Below are 22,973 nucleotides of genomic sequence, written 5' to 3' on the forward strand. Positions count from 1 at the left end.
AGGGCAAGCCAGACAGAGAACAGCTAGGGAATTCCTAGAGGCATGGCATTCATCCACAAACTCCATCAACAAACACATCGACCTGGACCCAGTATACCAACCACTACAGCGGACAGCTGAAACTGACAACCGGAAGCGGCAGGGACAGACCACTATAAACACCGGAGGAAACATCAAAGAAGCGCTTCGCAGGAGGCTCCCAAGCACTGATGATGTCGCCTAGCCAGGGGACGAAACGTTTGCAACAAAAACTTCCAGCTCGGCGAACAGAACCACAACATACTCAGAAACCTGCTATCCATAGCAATTTCAGTTTGCTTGCTATTTCATCCCTCATAATTGTAATTTCATTATGGTCTTCCCCCTGATTTATAGCTATTATTGGAATATTTTTTGAATCCTCTGTTGTGAAAACAGAACAAAATATTTGTTAATTTCATGCATCCGTTCCTTTTTATTTATTATTAACACCCATTCTCCGTCTATAGATGACCAACACTTCACTTGCTTTTTAAATAAAATTTGTGTTATCTGCTTTTCCTAGCTAGTTTCCTCTCAATGTCTAATTTATTTTTTATGATTTACCTTTAGTACTTCTCTGCTATATTTGTGTTTTGACCTGCCACTCATCTTTGTGCAGTTACCTGTTTTTTTTTCCCTGACATTTGATGCCTTCCTTAAGGTAGAGACATAGACTCTAAGTTCTTTAGTTATCAATCATGATCCTCCCTTTCAAAATTTTCTTTACAATGTGAATGTAGTTATTCTTAATATTGTGAAAAATTAGTAGAGCCGTTGATATAGTTTATATTGATTTCAACAAGGCCTTCAACAAAGTACCACATGAGAAACAGTATCCAGGGTAACTTGACAACTTGGATCCAAAATTGGCCTACTGATAGGAGACAGAGCATGCTTGTAGAGGCTGCTTTTGTGACTGGAACTCAGTGTGCAGTGGATTAGTGCTAGGTCCCTTGTTGTTTGTGATGTAATGATGTAAATGAGAATGTCTGGTTGAGGTTTGGATGATAAGTAAATTTGTGAATGACACAAAGGTTAGCCGGATGTTTGGTAGTGAGGAGGAAGCTGCTAGGTTACAAGAGGATATAAATGGATTGGTCAAATGGGGAGGTCAGTGGCAAATGGAATTTAACCCTGATAAGCATGAGGTGATGCACTTTAAAAGAAGGAACAAGGTAAGGGAGTACTAGAAGAATCGTAAGACACCAGGAAGCTCAGAGGAACAGAGCGATCTTGCAGTACTTGTCCACAATCCTTGAAGGTGGAAGGGCAGGTTAATAAGGTAGTTAAAAAGGCATATGGGACATTTGCCTTTATCACTCAAGGCATAGATTATATGGAGAAAGTGAGGACTGCAGATGCTGGAGATCAGATTCGAGAGTGTGGTGCTGGAAAAACACAACAGGTCCGGCAGCATCCGAGGAGCTGGAGAATCGATGTTTTGGGCAAGAGCCCTTCAGCAGGAATTCTGGGCTCTTGTCCAAAACATTGATTCTTCTGCTCCTCGGCTGCTGCCTGACCCACTTTGCTTTTCCAGCACCACACTCTCGGCATAGATTAGATGGGCAGGGAGGTCATGTCGGTTCTGTGCAGAACTTTCGTTGAGTCAGACCTGGAAGACTGTGTGCATTTCTGGTCACCACACTTTAGGACGATGTGATTGCACTGGAGAGGCCGTAAAGACGATTCACCAGAATGTTGCCAGGGATTTCAGCAATGGAGAGAGGCTGGATAAGATCGGGTTGTTTTCTTTGGCAGACAAGGTCGAGAGGGTTCCTGATAAAGGTACATACAATTATGAGGGGCATGGACAGGATGAATAAATATCTGTTCCCCTTAGTCGAAAGGTCAGTTTTTAGTTGGAGGGTATAAGTTTAAAATGAAAGGCAGGGGTTTTAGATGCGATTTGAGGAAAAGCTCTTTCACGCAGAGGGTGGTGGGAGTCCAAAATGTACTGCTGTGGAGGGTAATTGAGGCAGGAAACCTCAGACCTTTAAAACTTGAAGTGTCATAACGTTCAAGGCTATGGGCCTCGTGCAGGAAAGTGGGACTAATGTAGATATTTTTGGAGGTAGAGACTTGACAGAACAAAGGGCCTCTTCTGTACTTTATGATTCTATTGTGTAATCTGCTGTCTGATTTATTGCAAAATTTATTGTTCCAAGAAAAAACAGAAATTGCTGGAGAAGCTCAGCAAGTCTGGCAGCATTTGTGTGGAAAAGCAGTGTTAATGTTTTAAGTCTGGTGACTTTTCTGTGATTCTTTGAACTTTCATCCTACAATCTGCTTGTTTTCAGTTTATATGCAATTAAAATCACCCAGGATTATTCCCATTCCTTTACCACATGCACCCATTATTTATTCTTGTACACTTTGTCCCACATTGTGGTTACAGTTCAGAAGCCTTTAGGCCAATCCCACTAGTGTCTTCTTTCCCCTACTATCCACTTCTCCATCCAAGCTCACTCTACATTTTGATCTCATGAATCAAGGACATTCCAACTATTGCACAAATTCCATCCTTGATCAACACCTTTACCTAGCTTCCTATTTTTTATTTCAAAGACTAGTGATCAAGGACACCCACATCCTTTGGACACCTGCACTTCCCAACATCTTGCTGTTTAATAAGTATTCACTCTTTCTGGTTTTTATACTATAGTGAATAATTTCACTCTTATTTATATTATGTTCCGCCATCTATGTTGTAGCCCATTCACTTTGCTTTTCAAGTCCTGTTGAAGTTGCCTTGCATTCTCTAAACACGGTGGCACAGTGGTTAGCACTGCTGCCTCACAGCGCTGGAGACCCGGATTCAATTCCCACCTCAGGCGACTGACTGTGTGGAGTTTGCAAATCTAATCTAATCTAAACTTAAGTTCCCATCAAATATGATGTCACCAGTAAATTTGAAAATATTACAATTAGCCCCTACATCCAAACCATTTATATAATTTGTGAAAAGCTGTGATTCGAACACTGGCCCTTGTACTCTAATGAAATCATACTGAAGCTTCAGTCAATTATTTGTCATTTTTTGACAGAATATCTGTAGCATGGGATGGAAATGATTTCCAGATACATATTGCTTACACAATGTAGTATAAAATACCAGTGTTTACATTCATAAAACGTTTTTAGACTTGCTAATTTATGATCACATTCAGGGGTTTGTACTTCCTGAGTGATCCCTTGATTGCAACATTTACACATCAGAAACTCCAAGCTTTCTGGGAGGTAAGGATTACAGGGGGTGTGAAGAGGTTCTGTAAATTTAACACTGGAGCATCCTTTTATTTTCATTCTGTCATGCAGCTAGATAGATTTTGAGTCTTAACAGGTCAGAAAACCCCAATGAAAAATCAAAAAGGAGAATTGGCATTGAAGAGAGCCTGGTAATGCATGGGAGAGATCAGGGAATGGAAAGAACCTCCAATCCAAACCACAGATGCAAAAAGAGAATTGATGTTTTGAAAGGCCAGTATTCGTGCTCCCTCTAGCCAACTGAAATGTTATTAAAAGCACTAACTTACCGGAGCTGGCAACTTTTATTTCCATCTCAGTGTTAGGTGTCCTGAGCTATCAGAAATCTGGTTAAATTTAAATCATGCTGCCAATCATATTTTGGGCATCTGAATTAGATTTATTGTAATAAATAAGGTGTTCTGCTCTCTCAGACTTCACATATTCACACGAAACAATTGGTTGCTGTCAAAATTAGAGTATTTGCATTTGTTATTGGCTAATTTTGGGGATATGATCTCTGATTCTTGTAAACTTCATCCGAGTTCCAGCGAGAGGTCACAACTTCCATTCCTATCTAACAGACAGGCGTTCATCTCGGAAAATACTTTAATTCTGATTTTATTTCTTGTACAATGTGATAACATTAAGGCCAGTGCATAATTTACTTTGGTAGGTTCTAACAGATCCACAAAGCAGCTTCATTCTTCCACTGGTTTAGACTTCAAGAAGATCAGAGGGCAGTCATACCCCAACAATTCATTCTTGCTTTCTGGCAGGATCTGCAGTTGTCATGAAGATTTTGATTTTCCTTCATTTCCAATATTGCCCTTTGGGTAATCATTCTCTCCCACCCTGTTAGACTCAATGAAGCCAGGCATACACATTACAAGCATATATCTTTTAAAGTTTCAAAACGTTTTAGTAAGTTCTTATTTATAGATGCACTAGCAAATCCCCAGTTAATGACTTCACCTTCACAAGGCCATCAGAGGCGTTAAGAGGCAAAACCAAATTAAGCTTGAGACCCAGACTAACCATACAGGTATCCATTTTTTTGTGGCAAAACTTACATGACAAAATGAGCAACCAAAGCAAAGTCGAACAGAATCGTGGGCAACAATACAACCCAACCCAGTGAGTTCAATACATTCTACAATCACTTTGAACAGAAAGTCAGTGAAACAATGTCACTTGTCCGAGCAGCCTTGGATGCACTGTATCCATGATCCTTGATGAGGAGCGTCGCTCCGAAAGCTAGTGTGCTTCCAATTAAACCTGTTGGACTATAACCCGGTGTTCTGTGATTTTTAACGGAGTATTCACTGATATCTTTAACATCTGCCACGATCTGAAGTCACCAACTGCTTCAAGAAGATCACCATCAAGCCGATGCCAAAGAAAAATCATGCAGTATGCATCAGTGACTACTGCCCAGTGTCTCTGACCTCCATAATTATGGAGTTCTTTGAGAACCTAGTCATAGCTTACATCAACTCCAGCCTACCAGATTATCTTAATCCTTTGCAATTTGCCTACCATCGCAACAGGTCCATAACAGAAACCATCTCCCTGGCCTTACACTCATCCCTGGAACATCTGGATAACAAGATAACTATATCAGGCTCCTACTTATTGACTACAGCTCCACCTTCAACACATGACTCCAAACAAACTCATTTCCAAACTCTGAAACCTCGGCCTCGGCTCCACCCTCTGATCCTCGATTTCCTTACACATAGACTGCAATTAGTAATAGTAGATGACACAATAATCCTCAACGCTGGTGCCCCGCAAGGCTTCATACTCAGCCCCCTACTGTACTTCTTATACATTCACAACTGTGTGGTCAAATTCCACTCCAATTCCATTTACAATGCTGCCTGTATTATAGGTCAGATCTCAGACAAAATATAGGCAAGAGATTGAGTGCTTGGTAGCATTGTGTAAAGGCAACAATCTCTCCAACAACGTCAATAAAATGAAGGAGTTGATAATTGACTTTAGGAAGCAGAGTGGAGGGCATACCCTTATCTGCATCGATGATGCTGAGGTGGAGATGGAAAGAGTCAAATTTGTGAGAGTGATGATCACCAACAATCTGACCTAGCGCATCCACGTCAACGTGACAGTCAAGAAAGCACAACAATGTCTGTACTCCCTCAGAAGGCTAAGGAAATTCAGTATGTCTGTAATGACTCTTACCAATTTATATCAATGTACCATGGAAAGCAGCCTACCTGGATGCATCACAGCTTGGTAAAGCAACTCCTGCTCCTTAGGCCACAAGAAATGTCAGTTGTGAACTAGCCCATCCATCATGCAAACCAGCCTTCCATCCATCGACTCCAGATGTGAATGTAGAAGGTGTAATTTGTAAGATCGATGATGATATGAAAACTGGTGGTGTTGTTGACACTGAGGAGGGTAGTCTAAGGCCCCTGTCTAATATTGAACAGCTAGTAAATTGAGCAGAGAAATGGCAGATTGATATTAATCCCAATAAGTGTGAGATGATGCATTTTGGGAGGTCGTATAAAGGAAGGATACAGACATTGAATATTTGGACCTTAGGGAGTACTGAGAAACAAGGGGTCCTTGATGTACAGGCTTATGGAGAGAATGGAGAATCAGAGGTGAAAAGTGTAGTGCTGGAAAAGCACAGCAGGTCAGGCAGAATCCAAGGAGCAGGAGAATTGATTTTTTGAGCATAAGCCCTTCATCAAGAGTGTGGAGGGGTAAGGTGGCTGAGAGATAAATGGAGGTTGGGGGTGTGGGGCGAGGGGGAAAAGTAGGTGGGAAGGCGAGGGGGAAAATTAGGTCCAGCTGGGAGGGGATTGTGATAGGTCAGTGGCGACGGTGGTACGGAAAGGTGGGAAGAAAAATGCACTGGTAGGACAGTTCAAGAGGGCAGAGCCATGTTGGAGGTTTGGATCTGGGATGAGGTGGGGGGGAGGGGAGGCTTGGAAACTGGTGAAATCGATGTTGATGATGTGTGGTTGAAGGTCCCTCAGCAGAAAATGAGGCGTATTTCCTCCAGTTGGCGGGTGGGTTTGACTTGGTGGTGGAGGAGGCCCAGGACTTGAGAGTGAGAGGGGAGTTGAAGTGGTTGGCCACAGTGGTTGTTTGGTCATGCTTCCCAGAGATGTTGCCAGAACCACTCTGCGAGTTGGCGTTCTGTCTCTCCAATGTAGAGGACACTACATCAAGAGCAATGGATTCAGTAGATGAAGTGATTAGATTACATTACATTACAGTGTGGAAACAAGCCCTTCGGCCCAACAAGTCCACACCGACCCGCCGAAGCGCAACCCACCCATACCCCTACATTTACCCCTTACCTAACACTACAGGCAATTTAGCATGGCCAATTCACCTGACCTGCACATCTTTGGACTGTGGGAGGAAACTGGAGCACCCGGAGGAAATCCACGCAGACACGGGGAGAATGTGCAAACTCCACACAGTCAGTCGCCTAAGGCAGGAATTGAACCCGGGTCTCCGGCACTGTGAGGCAGCAGTGCTAACTACTGTGCCACCATGCCGCCCACTCAGTGGGTGGATGTGTAGGAAAATCTCCCCCAGATTTGAAACAATCCTTGAGGACCTTCGACGGAGGTGAGAAGGGAGTTGTGGACACAGCTTTTACACTTTGTGCGGCAGCAAGGGAAGGTGCCGGGTGCGGACGGTGGTTGGTGGAGGGGCTTCCATTAACAAGTCAACCTTCCATCCATCTACACTTCTTGCTGCAAAATCATCAAAGACCCTTCACACCCTGTTCCATCTTCTTCTGTTGGGCAGAAGATAAAAAGGTTTGAATACATGTATGAACAGTTTCAAAAACAGTTTCTTCTCTGCTGTTATCAGACTTTTGAACAAACATCTCTAATGTTAATGTTGATCTCTGCAGCTTCTCTTTGGCTGTAACTGTATTGTGCACTCTGTTGTGCTACCTTGATGCACTTTGTATGGTATGAGCTCTCTGTAGAGCACATAAAACAGCACTTTTCACTGTACCTCGGTACATGTGACAACAATACACTAATTTCTAACTCAATATTAAGAAGTCAATTCATATCCAGTTAACAAGAATTACTTTTTCAGAAATTTGCTTTGACTCTGTCTATGCACCTTACGACTTGTTCACATCACTAATAGCTTCTAATATTTACACTGCTCCTGATCACAGGATAACCTCACCTGTTTTCTCTCTTCTACCTTTCTTCAAAACTATGTTTGCACTGGCTACCTTCTAATCTATAAGATCTGTACATAGAATTATGGAATCCCGACAATGCAGCCCACCAAGTCCCCACCGACTCACTGGGAGCCTCCCACCCAGAGCCAGAATCCCAATCTATCCCCATCACACCACATTTATCATGACTAACCCACCTAGTCTGCACATCCTAGACACCACAGATAAATTTAGCATGGCCAATCCACCGCACATCTTTAGACTGTAGAAGGAAAACCGAGCAATCGGAGGAAACCCACATAGACACGGAGAGAACATACAAACTCCACAAGGACTGTCATCCAAGGCTGCATAAACTTGAGAATTATGGAAAATCAAAACCAACGAATTCCTCATGTCTGCAACCATCTATTATAAAATCTTAGTATGAAGGCGATCAGTTCTAAATAGAAATTGTAGTTTTGGGATTTGAATTACATTCTTCAATTGCTACGCTAGTGCAGCCCCCAATCTAAATCCTGGTTGTGCTAGAGATTCATGCAGTACCCAAGCAGAGGATTCCCAATAGCATAAGGCCCGTCCCAAAACAGAAGCTTAATGGTAACTTATTTTTTATTATTCAAATGTGAAGGGACCTTTAAAAGACAATTGGGTGGATACGTGAATAGGAAAGGTTTGGAGGGATGTGGGCAGTTGGAATTAGTTTACTTTGGGATTATGTTTGGCATGGACTGGCTGGACAGAAGGGTCTGTTACCGTGCTATATGAGTATGACTGTATGACTCACCTCTTCAGGTAAGATTGATAAAACATTCATAATTACAACTCCCACTGTGGATATGCACTTAGAAGATCCAGAATTCAATTTTGAAATTTTTTTCACAGGAATGTTGGTTAATCCCAGAAGCCGAAGAATCGACCATTCAGACCCTTATATTAATCTGTGGTCAAGCTGATATCTGTACAGAAATGTTGTGGAGAATGCAAGTTGAGTGAGAGGGAAGAACTGAGGGAGGTTAATATTAGTAGAGAAATGGTGCTGTGAAAATTGAGGCGATTGAAGGTGGATAAATCCCCAAGTCTGTAATCTACATCCCAGAGTACTTAAGGAAGTGACTCTAGAAATAGTTGATGCATTGTAGGTCATCTTCCAGGATTCTGTAGACTCTGTAAGAGTCCTTGCAGATTGGAGGGTAGCCAATCTTACTCCAATATTCAAAAAGGGAGATAGAGAGAAACCAGGAAATTATAAACCAGGAAATGTAACATCGGTAGTGGGGAAAATTCTCGAATCCATTATCAAGGGCTTTATAGCGGACCAATTAGAAAGCAGTGGCAGAATCAGACCAAGTCAGCATAGATTTATGAAGGGGAAATCATGCTTGACAAATCTGTTGGAATTCAATGACGATGTAACTAGTAGAGTTGACAAGGGGGAGCCAGTTGATGTGCTATTTCTTTCAGAATGTGTTTGACAGAGTCTCGCATAACAGATTATTTTGCAAGATTAAAGTGAAAGGGATTGGGGAAAGTATATTGAGATGGATAGAAAACTGTTGGCAGAGAGGAAACAAACAGTTGGAATTAATGGGTCCTTTTCAAATTGTCAGGCAGTAACTAGTGGGATGCCACAGGGATCGGTGCTCAGACTCCAGCCATTCTCAATATATTAATGATTTGGGTGAGGGAACAAAATGTAACATCTCAAAGTTTGCAGATGATACTAAGTTGGGTGGGAAGGTGAACTGTGACGAGGATGCAGAGATCCTTCAGCATGATTTAGACAGGTTTGGTGAGTAGGCACATCAATGCCAGATGCAGTATAATTTGGATATGTGCAAAGTTATTCACTTTGGAAGCAAAAACAAGAAGGCAGATTACTACCTGAATTGGGAGAGGGAAGTTGCATCAGGACCTGGGTGTCCTTGTGCACCAGTTACTGAAAGTAAGCATGCAGATGCAGTAGGCCATAAAGAAGGCAAATGTGTTGGCTTTTATTGCAAGAGGTTTTGAGTACAGGAACAAGGATGTGTTGCAGTTGTACAGGACCTTAGTGAGGCCACATGTAGAATATCATGTGTAGTTTTGGTCTCCTTTTCTAAAGAAGGATGCTCTTGCTCTTGAGGGAATGCAGCAAAGGTTTACCAGGCTGATTCCGGGGATGGCGGAACTGATGTATGAGGAGAGAGTGACTAGACTAGGATTGTTTTCTCTGGAGTTCAGACAAGTAAGTGGGTGATCTCATAGAGACTTATAAATTCTAAGAGGACCAGACAGGGTAAATGCAGTGAGTATGTTCCCCATGGTGGGTGCATCCAGAACCAGGGGTCACAGTCTGAGGATTATTGGTGGACCATTTAGGACAGAGATGAAGAGACATTTCTTCACCCAAAAAGTGGTGAGCCTGTGGAATTCATTACCACAGGAAATAGTTGATGCCAAAACATTGAGTGTATTCAAGAGGCGGCTAGATATAGCACCTGGGGCAAGTGGAATCAAAGGTTATGGGAAGAAAACAGGATTAGGCTATCGAGATGAATGATCAGCCATGATCGTGATCAATGGCAGAGCAGGCTCGGATAGCCAAATGGCCTTCACCTGTTTCAATCTTCTGTTCCTTGATTCAAATTTCAAGATGGTTTATCTTTGTTTTGTATACCACACAGCAGAAAAAACATTTCTCTGTACCTACACTATTGATTATTTTTAGTCATTTATGGGATGTGGGTGTCACCGACTAGACCAATATTTATTACTTATCCCTGGTTAACCTTAAGAAGGTAGTGATGAGCTACCTTTTTGAACTGCTGCACCCCATGTGCTGCAAGTAGAGCCACAGTGCTCTACGGGAGGGAGTTCCAGGATTTTGACTCTGATGCTGAAGGAACAACAATACATTTTGAGTCAGGGTGATGAGTGGCTTGGAATGCCCTTATCTATCTCAATGGAAATGGCTATAGGTTTGCAAGGTGCTTTCTAAGGAATTTTAATGAACTTCTTTAGTTCACCTTGTTAATGGTCTCCACTGCTGCTACTTAGGTGGTGGATGTCGATGGATGTGCTGCTAACCAAGCAGGTTGCTCTGAACTGTAGTAAAGCTTCTTGAGTTTTTTATATTTATTAGTTTGTGGGATGTGAGCATCACCAGCTGGCCAGCGTTTATTGCCCATCCCTAGTTACCTTTGAGAAGGTGATGGTAAGCTGCCTTCTTGAACTGTTGCAGTCCATCTGCTGTAGATAGACATGGTAGCAATTGGTACAACTAAATAATTTGCCTGGCCATGTAAGAGGGCAATTGAGAGTCAACGACATTGCTGTGGGTCTGGAGTCACATGTAAGCCGAACCAGTGAGGATGGCAGATTTCCTTCTCTCTAGGACATTAGTGAACTAGATGGATTTTTCCGACAATCGACAATGATTTCATGGTCATCAGTAGATTCTTAATCCCAGATTTATTTTTTGAGCAGCACTCATCCATGTAAGAATGAAGAATGCTGTCATGTTCCTGACTTGTCCCTTGGACAATTAGGCAGGCTTTGGGGAGTTGGGTGGTGAATTACTCGCTGTGGGTTTCCTAGCCTCTGAATTCATAATAGTTTTAAGTATGATAATTAGATCACTGCTCAGTTGTCTATATTTGAGAGAATACAAGTAATTTTTATGTAACTAGACCTTATCATTTTTACTGTATAAATTAGCATAAGTAAGAAAATCATGTAGCATCTGATTTTGAAAGCATAAATTGTATTTACTGTGTTATAGCTGATCTATTACATGTGCAGTGGACAAGTGCAGGAGATAGCCCAAATATAGACAAGGTTGAGAATCATCTCTTTTGATTTAAGTGTCAAAGTAGGTGTTTATATTTTGCAACATACTTTACATTCTTGTAGCATTTATTTTATTTGTTTTACTATCTAGAACTCAAAATACAGCTATAAGCAGTGGCAACTTCTGGATGGACTGTACCATGTAAGTTTGAAGAGAAATGTTAATTAAACTAAATTTTCAAATGAAAAGTACATACTTAATCAAAATGTTTTGTTTTTATTTCAGAGTGGGACAAGGTTAATATTGAGTTGCAGAGTCAGTTCTGATCATATGTTCATGGACAGTAATTCCACACACATATCTCAAAACTAATACATTACTGAGAAATATGGTTTTAGGTTATTGTCACTAAAGCAGGAGTGAGGCAGAGTTGGATAAGTTGGGGTTGATTCATGGGGTAAGGGGGATCAGGAGTACTTCAAAGAGGTGACAGAGGGATTCTTGAATTGGTTATGATGAATTTGATTGCAGGGATCAAGATGAGAGACCTGTTCTGCGACCACGTTCAAGCATCATCTCTTCAAACCATTTTCGAGCAAACCATCTGTTGGAACCTAGTGTTTCCTCTCTGTCCTACCCAGTTCCTTCTGCACGACGGCGCAATCCTCCTCGGACACTGCACCCAATACATTCCAGTCTATGTCACTCTGGAACTCCAACTGGATCCATTGATGAAGTGGTGCAGGGTATACGGCTGTAAGTATATAAAGCATAGAATGTAGGAAAGTATAGAAGTGAAAAATATTCTGCAATGCGACTGGTATTCCCCTTCAATCAGCGACACCACCATAGATCTATCAAATTTTCCTTTAAATTCTCTTACTCGGGTGTCTCCACTCCTTTTCATTTCACATGCTGACAATCCTCTACTTTTTTTTATTTATTCATTCCCGGGATGAGGGCATAACTGGCTAGGACAGCACTTATTGCCCATTCTTAATTTTCCCAGAGGGTGTCCCCATTACCTGACCTCTACGGATTAACAGTCTAGTGATAATGCCACTAGACCATCACCTCCTCTTGCTAAAATATGCATCTTCCCTCTGAGACACTGAGCTCTGGCACGAGAGTTTGTGACATCTACATGATGTTCACTTAAACATCTTGAATATTTGTGTTTGTTTCTCTATCCGCAATTCTAGGGCCACGAGAGTTTTCTTCCAGGTAATCACACTTAGGTTTTTGTGTTTTGCAAACATTGCTGTTATATTACATATGTTAATACAAATCATTTATGTGTATCAATCCATGGGATTCATCATTACTCATTTCCTCTCCAGATTGAAAAACAACTATCTTTATCAAATGCCTTCTATGTAGCATCTTATTGAAAACAAGTTTTAAGCCATTTCCTTTTGCACTGACGTGATGTTGTCCAGTGGTCTGCTGCCTCTATCCTAACTTCCACTAAGTATCATTATCCCTTACCTCACTGTTATTCATTGGCTCCCAGTTCAGGAATTCATCACATTTAAAATGTGTTCAAATCCTTCCATGATCCGCTCCTCCTTTCAGCACCCCACCCTTACCACCATCACTTTAACCTCCTGAAGACTGTCTGAATCCCATTGGTGCACAATTGACAGTTATATTTTGAAGTGGCATGAATTGTTTTACAACTTTAAGGCATGATATAAATGTAAGTTGTCACTGTTATTGTCCAGTTGTCTTTAAAAAAAACATTTGATGGTTTTCTTCTTATTTCATTGATATTTGCATTTCCAGTTAAGTATCTTCCTATTTGTTTCAATTGTATAGTTGAATTCCCTCCAATTGTATAGTTGTTTCCTCAGTGTTACTCTTTTTATTTAGATTGCCCATTTTTTTCACTTCATTCTCTTGAACTACACAGAACACAGCCTACTTCTTATTTCTCTTTCGAAAAATGCTGGGTACTTCAAATATTATCTGTTTATATTTCAGATCTCGAGTATTTTCACGATGTTGATTCTCAATTTCAGTTCATTCTTGATTTAATTATAGGCCAGTGCTGGACAAATTGTCAAGACTCCACACTTCTATTGTCACTTACATTATTATTGTGTCTTTAGGTCATTAGAACTGTTATTGTTGAGTTTAATTCTCATTTCAGAGTCCTCAACGTCACAAATGCCAAACTTCAGAAAATTTGATTTATAGATACTGGAGTGTATACATCGTGACAACATAGAATAATAGAGTCATATAGCATGAAAACAGACCATTCGGCCCAACTCATCCATGCCGGCCTGGTTTCCGAAACTGAATTAGTCCCATTTGTTTGCATTTGGCTCATATCCTGCTAAATCTATCCATGTACCTGTTCAAATATCTTTTAAATGTTATAACTACCACTTCGTCTGGCAGTTCGTTCCATATACGGACCACCTATCTATGTGAAAACATTGCCTCTCAGGTCCCTTTTAAATCTTTCCTGTCTCACTTTACACCTATGCCATCTAGTTTTGGACTCGTTTTGGAGAAAAGACCTTGGCTATTCACCATATCTGTGTTCTTCATGATTATGTAAACCTTTATAAAGTCACCTGATAGGGAATTCCAAAGGGTTTTTACAAATACATTAAGGACAAAAGAGGAACTAGGGAGAGAATAGGGCCCCTTCAAGATCAGCATGGCCATCTATGTGTGGAACCGCAGGAGAAGGAAGAGATACTAAATGAGCATTTTGCATCAGTGTATACTGTGGAGAAGATATGGAAGATAGAGAACTTGGGAAATAAGTAGCAACATCTTGAAAAATGTCCATATTACAGAGAAAGAGGTGCTGGACGTCTTAAAACGCATAAAGGTGGATAAGTCCCCAGCACATGATAAAGTCAACATTTCACATGTAATACTTCTTCAGGACTGGGGGTGGGTGGGTGAGAGGTGGGGGGGTGGTTGCGCAAATGCAGATAAAGGGAGTGGTGGGGGCAGGGTAGTGATATGGGGATAGGTGGAGACAGGTAGAGGGTACGACCTGGTTGGTTGATGGGAGGAATGAATCCAGTTGGCGTCTACAAGGAAGGGTCGATGAGAGGAAGGGAAGGGACTGAGAAGGGAGATAGTGATGGGCAGGGAGATTATTTGAAATTGGAGAACTCAAAGTTGAGTCCTCCGGGCTGTAAGCTGCCAGGCAGAAGATGAGGTGTTGTTCCTCCAATTTGCGGTTTGATTCATTTTAGCAAAGGAGGAGGCCAAGGATGGTCATGTCGGAAAGGGACTGGGAAGGAAATTAAGATTGCCAGTGACTGGGAGGTCAGGTCAGTCCCTGCAGGCTCAGCTGAGATGCTTGGCGAAATGTTCCCTTAGTAAGGTGGCATGGTGGCTCAGTGGTTAGCACTGTTGCCTCACAGCACCAGGGTCCCGGATTCGATTCCAGCCTCAGGCAGACTGTCTGTGTGGAGCTTGCACATTCTCCCCGTGTCTGCGTGGGTTTCCTCCGGGTGCTCCAGTTTCCTCCCACAGTCCAAAGATGTGCTGGTCAGGTGAATTGGCTATGCTAAGTTGCCCATAGTGCTAGGTGTATTAGTCAGAGGGAAATGGGTCTGGATGGGTTACTCTTCAGAGGGTCGGTGTGGACTGGTTGGGCCGAAGGGCCTGTTTCCACACTATAGGGAATCTAATCTTTACGTTTGGTCTCACCACCATATCGGGAGCACCAGATATAATAAATTAGGTTGGAGGAGAGGCAGGCAAACCTCTGTCTCACATGGAAGGACTGTTTGGGGCCCTGGATGGAAGCGAAGGGGGTGGTGTGCCAGCAGGTTTTGCATCTTTTCCAGTTGCAGGGAAAGAGACCTGGGAGTTCGGGGAGCGGGGGGCATGGTTGGTGGAGAGAGTGCCGCGAAGCAAGGATTAGTGAAGGGAACGGTCCTTGTGGAAGGTGGAGAGGGGTGGGCTCGGGAAGATGTTTTTGGTGATGGGGTTGAATTGGATGCGGAGACTGGTGGGGTGGTACATGAGGACAAGAAGGACTCTTGTCTTTATTTCAGGGGTTTTTTGACAGGGGTTAGTGCAGTGAAACGGGGAATGGAGGCAGTGTGGCGGTGGGCTGTCTGGGTGACAGAGTGGGGAAAAGCACATTGTTTGAAATAGGTGAACATCTGAGATGTTTGGGAGTGGAATGTACCACTAAGGTAGACTGGAGGTTGGCTAACGGAGTGCCACTAATTAAGGAAGGCGGTAAGGAGAAACCAGGGGACTGTAGACCGCTGAACCTTGTTGGACGGGATAGGATGTACATGTATTCAGGATAGTCAACATGGCTTTGTGTGTGGGAAATTGTGTCTCATTAACTTGATTGAGTTTTTTGAAAAAGTAACAAAAAGGATTGATGAAGGCAGAGTGGTGGACGTGATCTGTATGGACTTTAGTAAGGTATTCACCAATGTTCCTCATGGCAGACTGGTTAGCAAGGTTAGATCTCATGGAATACAGAGAGACTAGTCATTTGGATACAAAACTGGCTCGAAGATGGGAGACAGAGGGTGATGGAAAATTGCTTTTCAGACTGGAGGCTTGTGACCATCAGTATAGCGCAAGGATCGGTGCTGGGTCCATGTATATAAATGATTTGGATGTGAACATAGGAGGTACGGTTTGTAAATTTACAGATGACACCAAATTGGAGGTTAGTGGACAGCAAAGAAGGTTACCTCAAAGTACAACTAGACCTTAATTAGATGGACCAATGGGCTGAGGTTTGGCACATGAAATTTAATTTAGATTGAGGGTGCTGCAGTTTGGAAAGGAGATCAGGGCAGGACTTCCATATTTTATGGTAAAATCCTGAGGAATTTTGCTGAACAAAGACCTTGGAGTGCTGGTTCATAGCTCCTTGAAAGGGTAGTCACAGGTTGATAGGATAATAAAGAAAGCATTTGGTATGTTTGCCTTCATTGGTCAGTGCATTGAGTATAGGAGTGGGAGGTCATGTTGCAGCTGTGCAGGACATTGGTTGGGCTACTTTTGGAATACTGTATTCAATTCTGCTCTGTCTGATATAGGAAGGATGTTACAAAACTTGAAATGGTTCACAAAAGATTTAAAAAGGCTGTTGTCAGGGTTGGACGCTTTGAGCTGTCGGGAGGGACTGAAGAGGCTGAGGCTCTTTTCCATGGAGCGTCAGAGGCTGAGCGGTGACCTTATAGAAGTTTAAAAAATCAAGAGGGGCAATGGATATGGTGAATAGCCAAAGATTTTTTTTCCCAGAGTGGGGGACACCAAACTAGACAGCATAGGTTTAAGGTGAAAGGGGAAGGATTTAAAAGGAGGATCTGTGGGGCAACTTTTTCGCACAGAGGGTGGTGCACATATGGAATGAGCTGCCAGAGGAAGTGATAGAGGCTGGCATAATTATAACATTTAAAAAGCATCTGGACGAATATATGAACAGGAAGGTTTTAGAAGGATCTGGGCCAAGTGCAGGCAAATGAAACTAAATTAATTTAGGATATCTAGTGGGCATGGACAAGTTGGGCAGAAGGGTCTGTTTCCGTGCTGTACACCTCTCTGACTTTATGACTCCGAAGCCTCGTACGCACCAGGGAGAAAAAGTACCAACCTATCCATCCTCTCCCTATAACTCAAACTTTTCAGTCTCGGTAACATCCTTTTAAATCTTTGTTGCACCCTTTCCAATTTAGTAACATTCTTCCTGTAGCAGGGTTATCAGAATGATACACTGACCTCCCAATGTGGCTTTATCAATATCTTGTGCAGCTCCAATACAGTGAAGACTTGTGCTGCACAACTTGCCACGACCCTAACCAAGTTGTAATAGTACAGCTACACTGATATTTACTTGACAATGTGGAAAATTGCCTGGGCATGTCTTCTACACAAAAAGGTCAAATCCAATCCAATTGTCGCCTAGCAGCCTGCTCTAGATCATCACTGAAAATGTGTTGCTGGAAAGGTGCAGCAGGTCAGGCAGCATCCAAGGAACAGGAGAATCGACGTTTCGGGCATAAGCCCTTCTTCAGGAGGGCTGACCTGCTGCGCTTTTCCAGCAACACATTTTCAGCTCTGATCTCCAGCATCTGCAGTCCTCACTTTCTGCTCTAAATCATCAGTAAAGTAATGAAAGATGTTATCAACAATCCCATTAAGCATCACTTTCTTAGCAATAGCTTAATCACTGATGCTTAGTTTGAGTTCTTTTTAAGTCACTCCACTCCTGATCTCATTACAACCTTGGTTCAAACATGGTCAAAAGAGCTGAACTCTAGTGTACTGGTGAGAGTGACAGCCCTTGACATTAAGGCTACATTTGACACAAATAAGTACAAAGCAGCCTGCTTAGTAGGTAACGCATCTACATTCACTGCCTCCACCACTGATGCTCAGTCGTAGCAGTGCGTGAAATCTACAAGATACACTGCAGAAATTCACCGAGGCTGCTTAGACATAACCTTCAAAACCCACTACCATCTAGAATGACAAGGGCAGCAGATATAAAGGAATATCAACACCTGAAAAATTCCCTCCTAGCCACTCATTGGGAAGAGAATCCCTACAGTGTGGAAGCAGGCCATTCACTTTATTGAGTTCACACCGACCTTCCAAAGAGCATCTCATCCAGACTCACACCCGCATTCTAACTCTGCATTTCTCGTGGCTAATCCATCTAGCTTGCACATTTTTGGACTGTGGAAGGAAACTGGAATTACTTAATCAGAACAGGAAACTCATGCAGACACAGGGAAAATGTGCAAACTCCACACAGAGTTGCCCAGGAGTGGAATCAAACATGAGACCCTGGTGCTGTGTGGGCAGCATGATGGCTCAGTGCTGTTCACTGAGCCACTATGCTGCCAATTGAGCCATCATGCTGCCCACTCGCTAGCCTGACTTGGAAATGTTTCACCGTTCTTTCACTGTCACTGGGTCAAAATCCTGGAACTTCCTCGTTGACAGAATTGTGGGTGCACCTTCATAAAATGGACTGCAGTAGTTCAAGAAGACAGTTCACTTCCATCTTCTCAGCAGCAATTAGGAAAGGGCAAAAAATACTTGCCCAGCTAGAGAAGCTCACCTCCCTAAATGACATTTTTAGAAATCGTCTTTATATCAGCTCATCTATCTGTTTACAGTTCAGTTATCTATAAAAGACTCCAGAGTAATCCATCACACAGTAATAGATTTAGCTTTCGTTCCATATCCTTATTTAACCATTTTGTTTTTTGTATTCAGTAGAATATTTGGTCACTGCTGCATTGGCTCAGTGGACTGCACGGTGGCTCAGTAAGCAGCTCTGGATTCCTCCCACTGTGCTACTGCTCCTGCTGCTTGTGTCTACTTCTGTCGGAAAACCTGTTGTCATGTTTATCACACTCATCTGTCTAGTTCCATCCTCACACATTCACCTGCAGCCACTTTGGGACATCCATCATACAAATCCTCTTCCTGCTGCTTTTTATTTGCTTTTAGTTATGATTAACTAACTGAAATACTGATATTTCCTTTTTCAATATTACTTTATTTATTTTTTCTCTTGCAATTTCAAGTACACACCTTAAATTACGCTATCTTATACGTGAAGCTTTCTTTGTAGACTGTAAATTTTATTCCTTTCTAAATTGTTGGTTCCAGTAACTATCCTTCTTATTCTAGAACTTTTTATACCACTTCATTATGTCCAGATCCTAGTACCAAATAAAACCATTGGTTGTAGCTATTAAAGTCTCTGTTCCCCAGACAATAGAATCCTCCAGGCGAAAGTGAGGACTGCAGATGCTGGAGATCAGAGTCAAGATTAGAGTGGTGCTGTGGGCGGCACGGTGGCACAGTGGTTAGCACTGCTGCCTCACAGCGCCTGAGACCCGGGTTCAATTCCACATGAGATGTGTGGAGTTTGCACGTTCTCCCCGTGTCTGCGTGGGTTTCCTCCGGGTGCTCCGGTTTCCTCCCACAGTCCAAAGATGTGCAGGGTCAGGTGAATTGGCCATGCTAAATTGCCCGTAGTGTTAGGTAAGGGGTAAATGTAGGGGTATGGGTGGGTTTCGCTTCGGCGGGTTGGTGTGGACTTGTTGGGCCGAAGGGCCTGTTTCCACACTGTAATGTAATCTAATCTAAAAAAAAGCACAGCAGGTCAGGCAGCATCCAAGGAGCAGGAAAATCGACGTTTCGGGCAAAAGCCCTTCATCAGGAATGAGGCCGGGAGCCTCCGGAGTGGAGACATAAATGGGAGGGGATGGGGCTGGGGAGAAGGTAGCTAAGAGTGCCCTTTCGTAGTCTCTGCAATTGTATACTGCTGCAATTGTCACCTGACTTGAGATTGGAATGTTTTTCTTGATTGTTCCTCCACTTCCCTCTTTCAGTACTAACTTTTGTGCTATATTTTGTGAATGGATCAATTATTAAGGAGAGTGATAGCTGATATTCCCATCAGTCCTACCCCAAAGACAGTACATCACTCTCTCAGGACTGAACCTCAGGTACTGCATTCCTTCAGTACTGTGCCTCTGCGAATGCACCATACTCTCAAAACTGGCCCTTCACCAGTGCAGCATCCTCCATATTACCCATGCAAGTATTTTTAAAATTTCGTTCATGAGATGTGGGCATCGCTGACTGGAATTTTTGTACATCTCTGATTGAGACTTGAACTTATTGGCTTGCTAGGGCCATTTCAGAGAGCAGTTAAGAGTCAACCACATTGCTGTGTACCTGGAGTCACATATATGACCAGGTGAGGATGGCAGATTTCCTTCCGAGAAGTGCATCAGTGAATGAGATGGATATCTACACGAATCAGCATTGGCTGCATAGTTGCCATTCAGCTAACTTTTACTTGAAATTTCATCATCTGTCACAGTGAAATTTTAACCCCTGCCCCAGAGAATAAGGATGGATCACTGGAGTCTACTACCCCTCTCAGTCCTGAAGCTCTGTCAATGTAGCATTTCCTCAGTATTGTCTCTGCGATGGTGCAGCACTCTGTCAGTACAGACACTCCAGTACTGCAGCATTTCCTCAGAACTCCTAGCACTGAGTTTCTGTCACATGACTGAGGAGGCTGATCTTTGGGTACATAGGGCTGTGCTCTGATTCCAAGCCAATTGGTGAAGTATGAAACCTGGATCTAATACTCCCTTAATAATTGATTTATTCATAAAACGTAACACAAAAGATGTTTGATTCCTACTTCCCAATCCAGTGTTTCAATAGTCTATCTTTAGTAGTGGTCAAAGTATTTAAATAAACAATGCCCTTTACCCATATATCTTAACAGTGAATATACTATTAACAGATTCCCTTTTCATTATGTAAACAAAAACTTCATAATGCACTCAAATAATTATTAGACAAATCAGTGAAATTGAATGAATTTTCATGTGCTGTATAACCAGCCCGTTATAATATTTGGCATCACTCTTCCCAGATGTCCAACAATTATTTCAACAAGTATTCTTTATGATAATTGATGACTTGTGTTGACATATTTTAAGTTAAAGATCGTTATCCCTTCTTTTTTAATGCTAGGGAGGTCAGTCATAGAGATGTACAGCATGGAAACAGACCCTTCGGTCCAACCCGTCCATGCCGACCAGATATCCCAACCCAATCTAGTCCCACCTGCCAGGCCCTGGACCATATCCCTCCAAACCCTTCCTATTCATATACTTATCCAATGCCTCTTAAATATTGCAATTGTACCAGCCTCCACCACATCCTGTGGCAGCTCATTCCATACACGTACCACCCTCTGCGTGAAACAATTGCCCCTTATGTCTCTTTTATATCTTTCCCCTCTCACCCTAAACCTATGCTGTCTAGTTCTGGACTCCCTGACCCCAGGGAAAGGACTTTGTCTATTTATCCTATCCATGCCTCTCATAATTTTGTAAACCTCTATAAGGTCACCCCTCAGCCTCCAATGCTCCAGGGAAAACAGCCCCAGCCTGTTCAGCCTCTCCCTGTACCTCAGATCCTCCAACCCTGGCAACATCTTTGTAAATTTTTTCTGAACCCTTTCAAGTTTCACAACATCTTTCCGATAAGAAGGAGACCAGAATTGCACGCAATATTCCAACAGTGGTTTAACCAATGTCCTGTTCAGCTGCAACATGACCTCCCAACTCCTGTACTCAATACTCTGACCAATAAAGGAAAGCATACCAAACGCCTTCTTCACTATCCTATCTACCTGCAACTCCACTTTTAAGGCGCTATGAACCTGCACTCCAAGGTCTCTTTGTTCAGCAACACTCCCTAGGACTTTACCATTAAGTGTATAAGTCCTGTTAAGATTTGCTTTCCCAAAATGCAGCACCTCGCATTTATCTGAATTAAACTTTATCTGCCACTTCTCAGCTCATTGGCACATCCTTAGCCTTTTGTTGGCCATACTCTGTCACATCAAATTACCCCATAGTAAATGGTTATTCATATAGCATTCCATAGACAAGCTTTTCTCAGAATGACCCTTGTATAGAATTACTTTCAAAATGTTGCTTATTATTTATTATTATTAATAATTATTGGCTTACTTTTACAAATACCATTTGCCACACTTCTGAGGACTAGATCCAACATTGCTTCCTTGTGGATTGAGAAAGGTATCATACACATACCTGATACTCTTCTTCTTCTATGCTCTTTGCACTATACATTTTCCAATCCATATAAGTAGCATATTTAATATTAATATTTTAACTGTATTTTGTTACCATTGATATTTGCCAGCAAATTTGCTAATCATTCTACATCTTTGCAGTTACATATTTTCTGAGCCCCTAGTTGTCAAGTCCCCTCTGTCTACTATATTACTACTCTTTAATTCCTCTTTTTTAAAATTCATTTCTGGGACTTGGGTGTTGCTGTCTGGCCAGCATTGATAGCCTATCCTTATTTGCCCTTGAGAAGATGTTGGTGAGCTGCCTTCTTGAATCGCTGCAGTCTACTTGCTGTAGGTTGACCCACAATGCTGGTAGGGAGGGAATTCCAGGAGTTTGACCCAAGGACTGTGAAGGAAGGGCGGTATATTTCCAAGTCAGGGTGGTAAGTGGCTTGGAGGGGAACTTGCAGGTGGTGGTGTTCCCAAGTGCCTGTTGCCATTGTCCTTCTAGATTGACGTGGTTGTGGGTTTGAAAGGTGCTGTCTAAGGGTCTTTGGTGAATTTCTGCAGTTATTTCATTATTTCAACAAGGCACCATACACTGCATCTCAGAGGAACTACGAAGAACAGAGGAAAGTCACCTATAGAGTATATTCAAAAAGAGTGGGTACCCAGTGAACACATTTGACCGATTTCTCAGCATCAAACCCAAACAAGCAGACAAGAATGTGCCCAGAAACCCTCGACACTCTCCCGTACATCAAAGACAACTTGGAAATGACTGCCAGACTACTCAGACCTCTTGGAATCATGGTAGCCCACAAACCCACCAACACACTAAAACAGCAGGTAGTGAACTTAAAAGTCCCTATACAGACAACAGGCAAAACTAATATCATTTGCAAAATACCTTGCAAGAACTGTAGTAAATACTACATTGGGCAAACTGACATAAAACTAGCCACCAGGATACATGAACATCAACTAGCCACAGAAAGGCATGACCCACTATCACTAGTATCTTTACATACAGGTGAGGAAGAACACCACTTTGACTGGGACATTCATCCTAGGACAAGCCAAACAGAGACACACCCAAGAATTCCTAGAAGCATGGCATTCCAACTCTCGGAGGA

General features: G+C 42.4%; 1 protein-coding gene across 2 annotated transcripts in view; it reads left to right on the plus strand.

Moving 5' to 3' along the window:
* LOC122541738 (primary cilium assembly protein FAM149B1-like) overlaps positions 1–22,973 on the plus strand; it is a 203,105-nt gene that overhangs the window by 116,217 nt on the left and 63,915 nt on the right. For both annotated transcript variants that reach the window (XM_043678630.1, XM_043678629.1), the window contains 2 exons: positions 11,385–11,435; positions 11,766–11,990. In XM_043678630.1, coding sequence (XP_043534565.1) covers positions 11,385–11,435; positions 11,766–11,990 — 276 coding nt within the window. The remainder of the gene's footprint in view (positions 1–11,384; positions 11,436–11,765; positions 11,991–22,973) is intronic.

Source organism: Chiloscyllium plagiosum, chromosome 38 (genome assembly GCF_004010195.1).
Source record: "Chiloscyllium plagiosum isolate BGI_BamShark_2017 chromosome 38, ASM401019v2, whole genome shotgun sequence".
NCBI classification, from domain to species: domain Eukaryota; kingdom Metazoa; phylum Chordata; class Chondrichthyes; order Orectolobiformes; family Hemiscylliidae; genus Chiloscyllium; species Chiloscyllium plagiosum.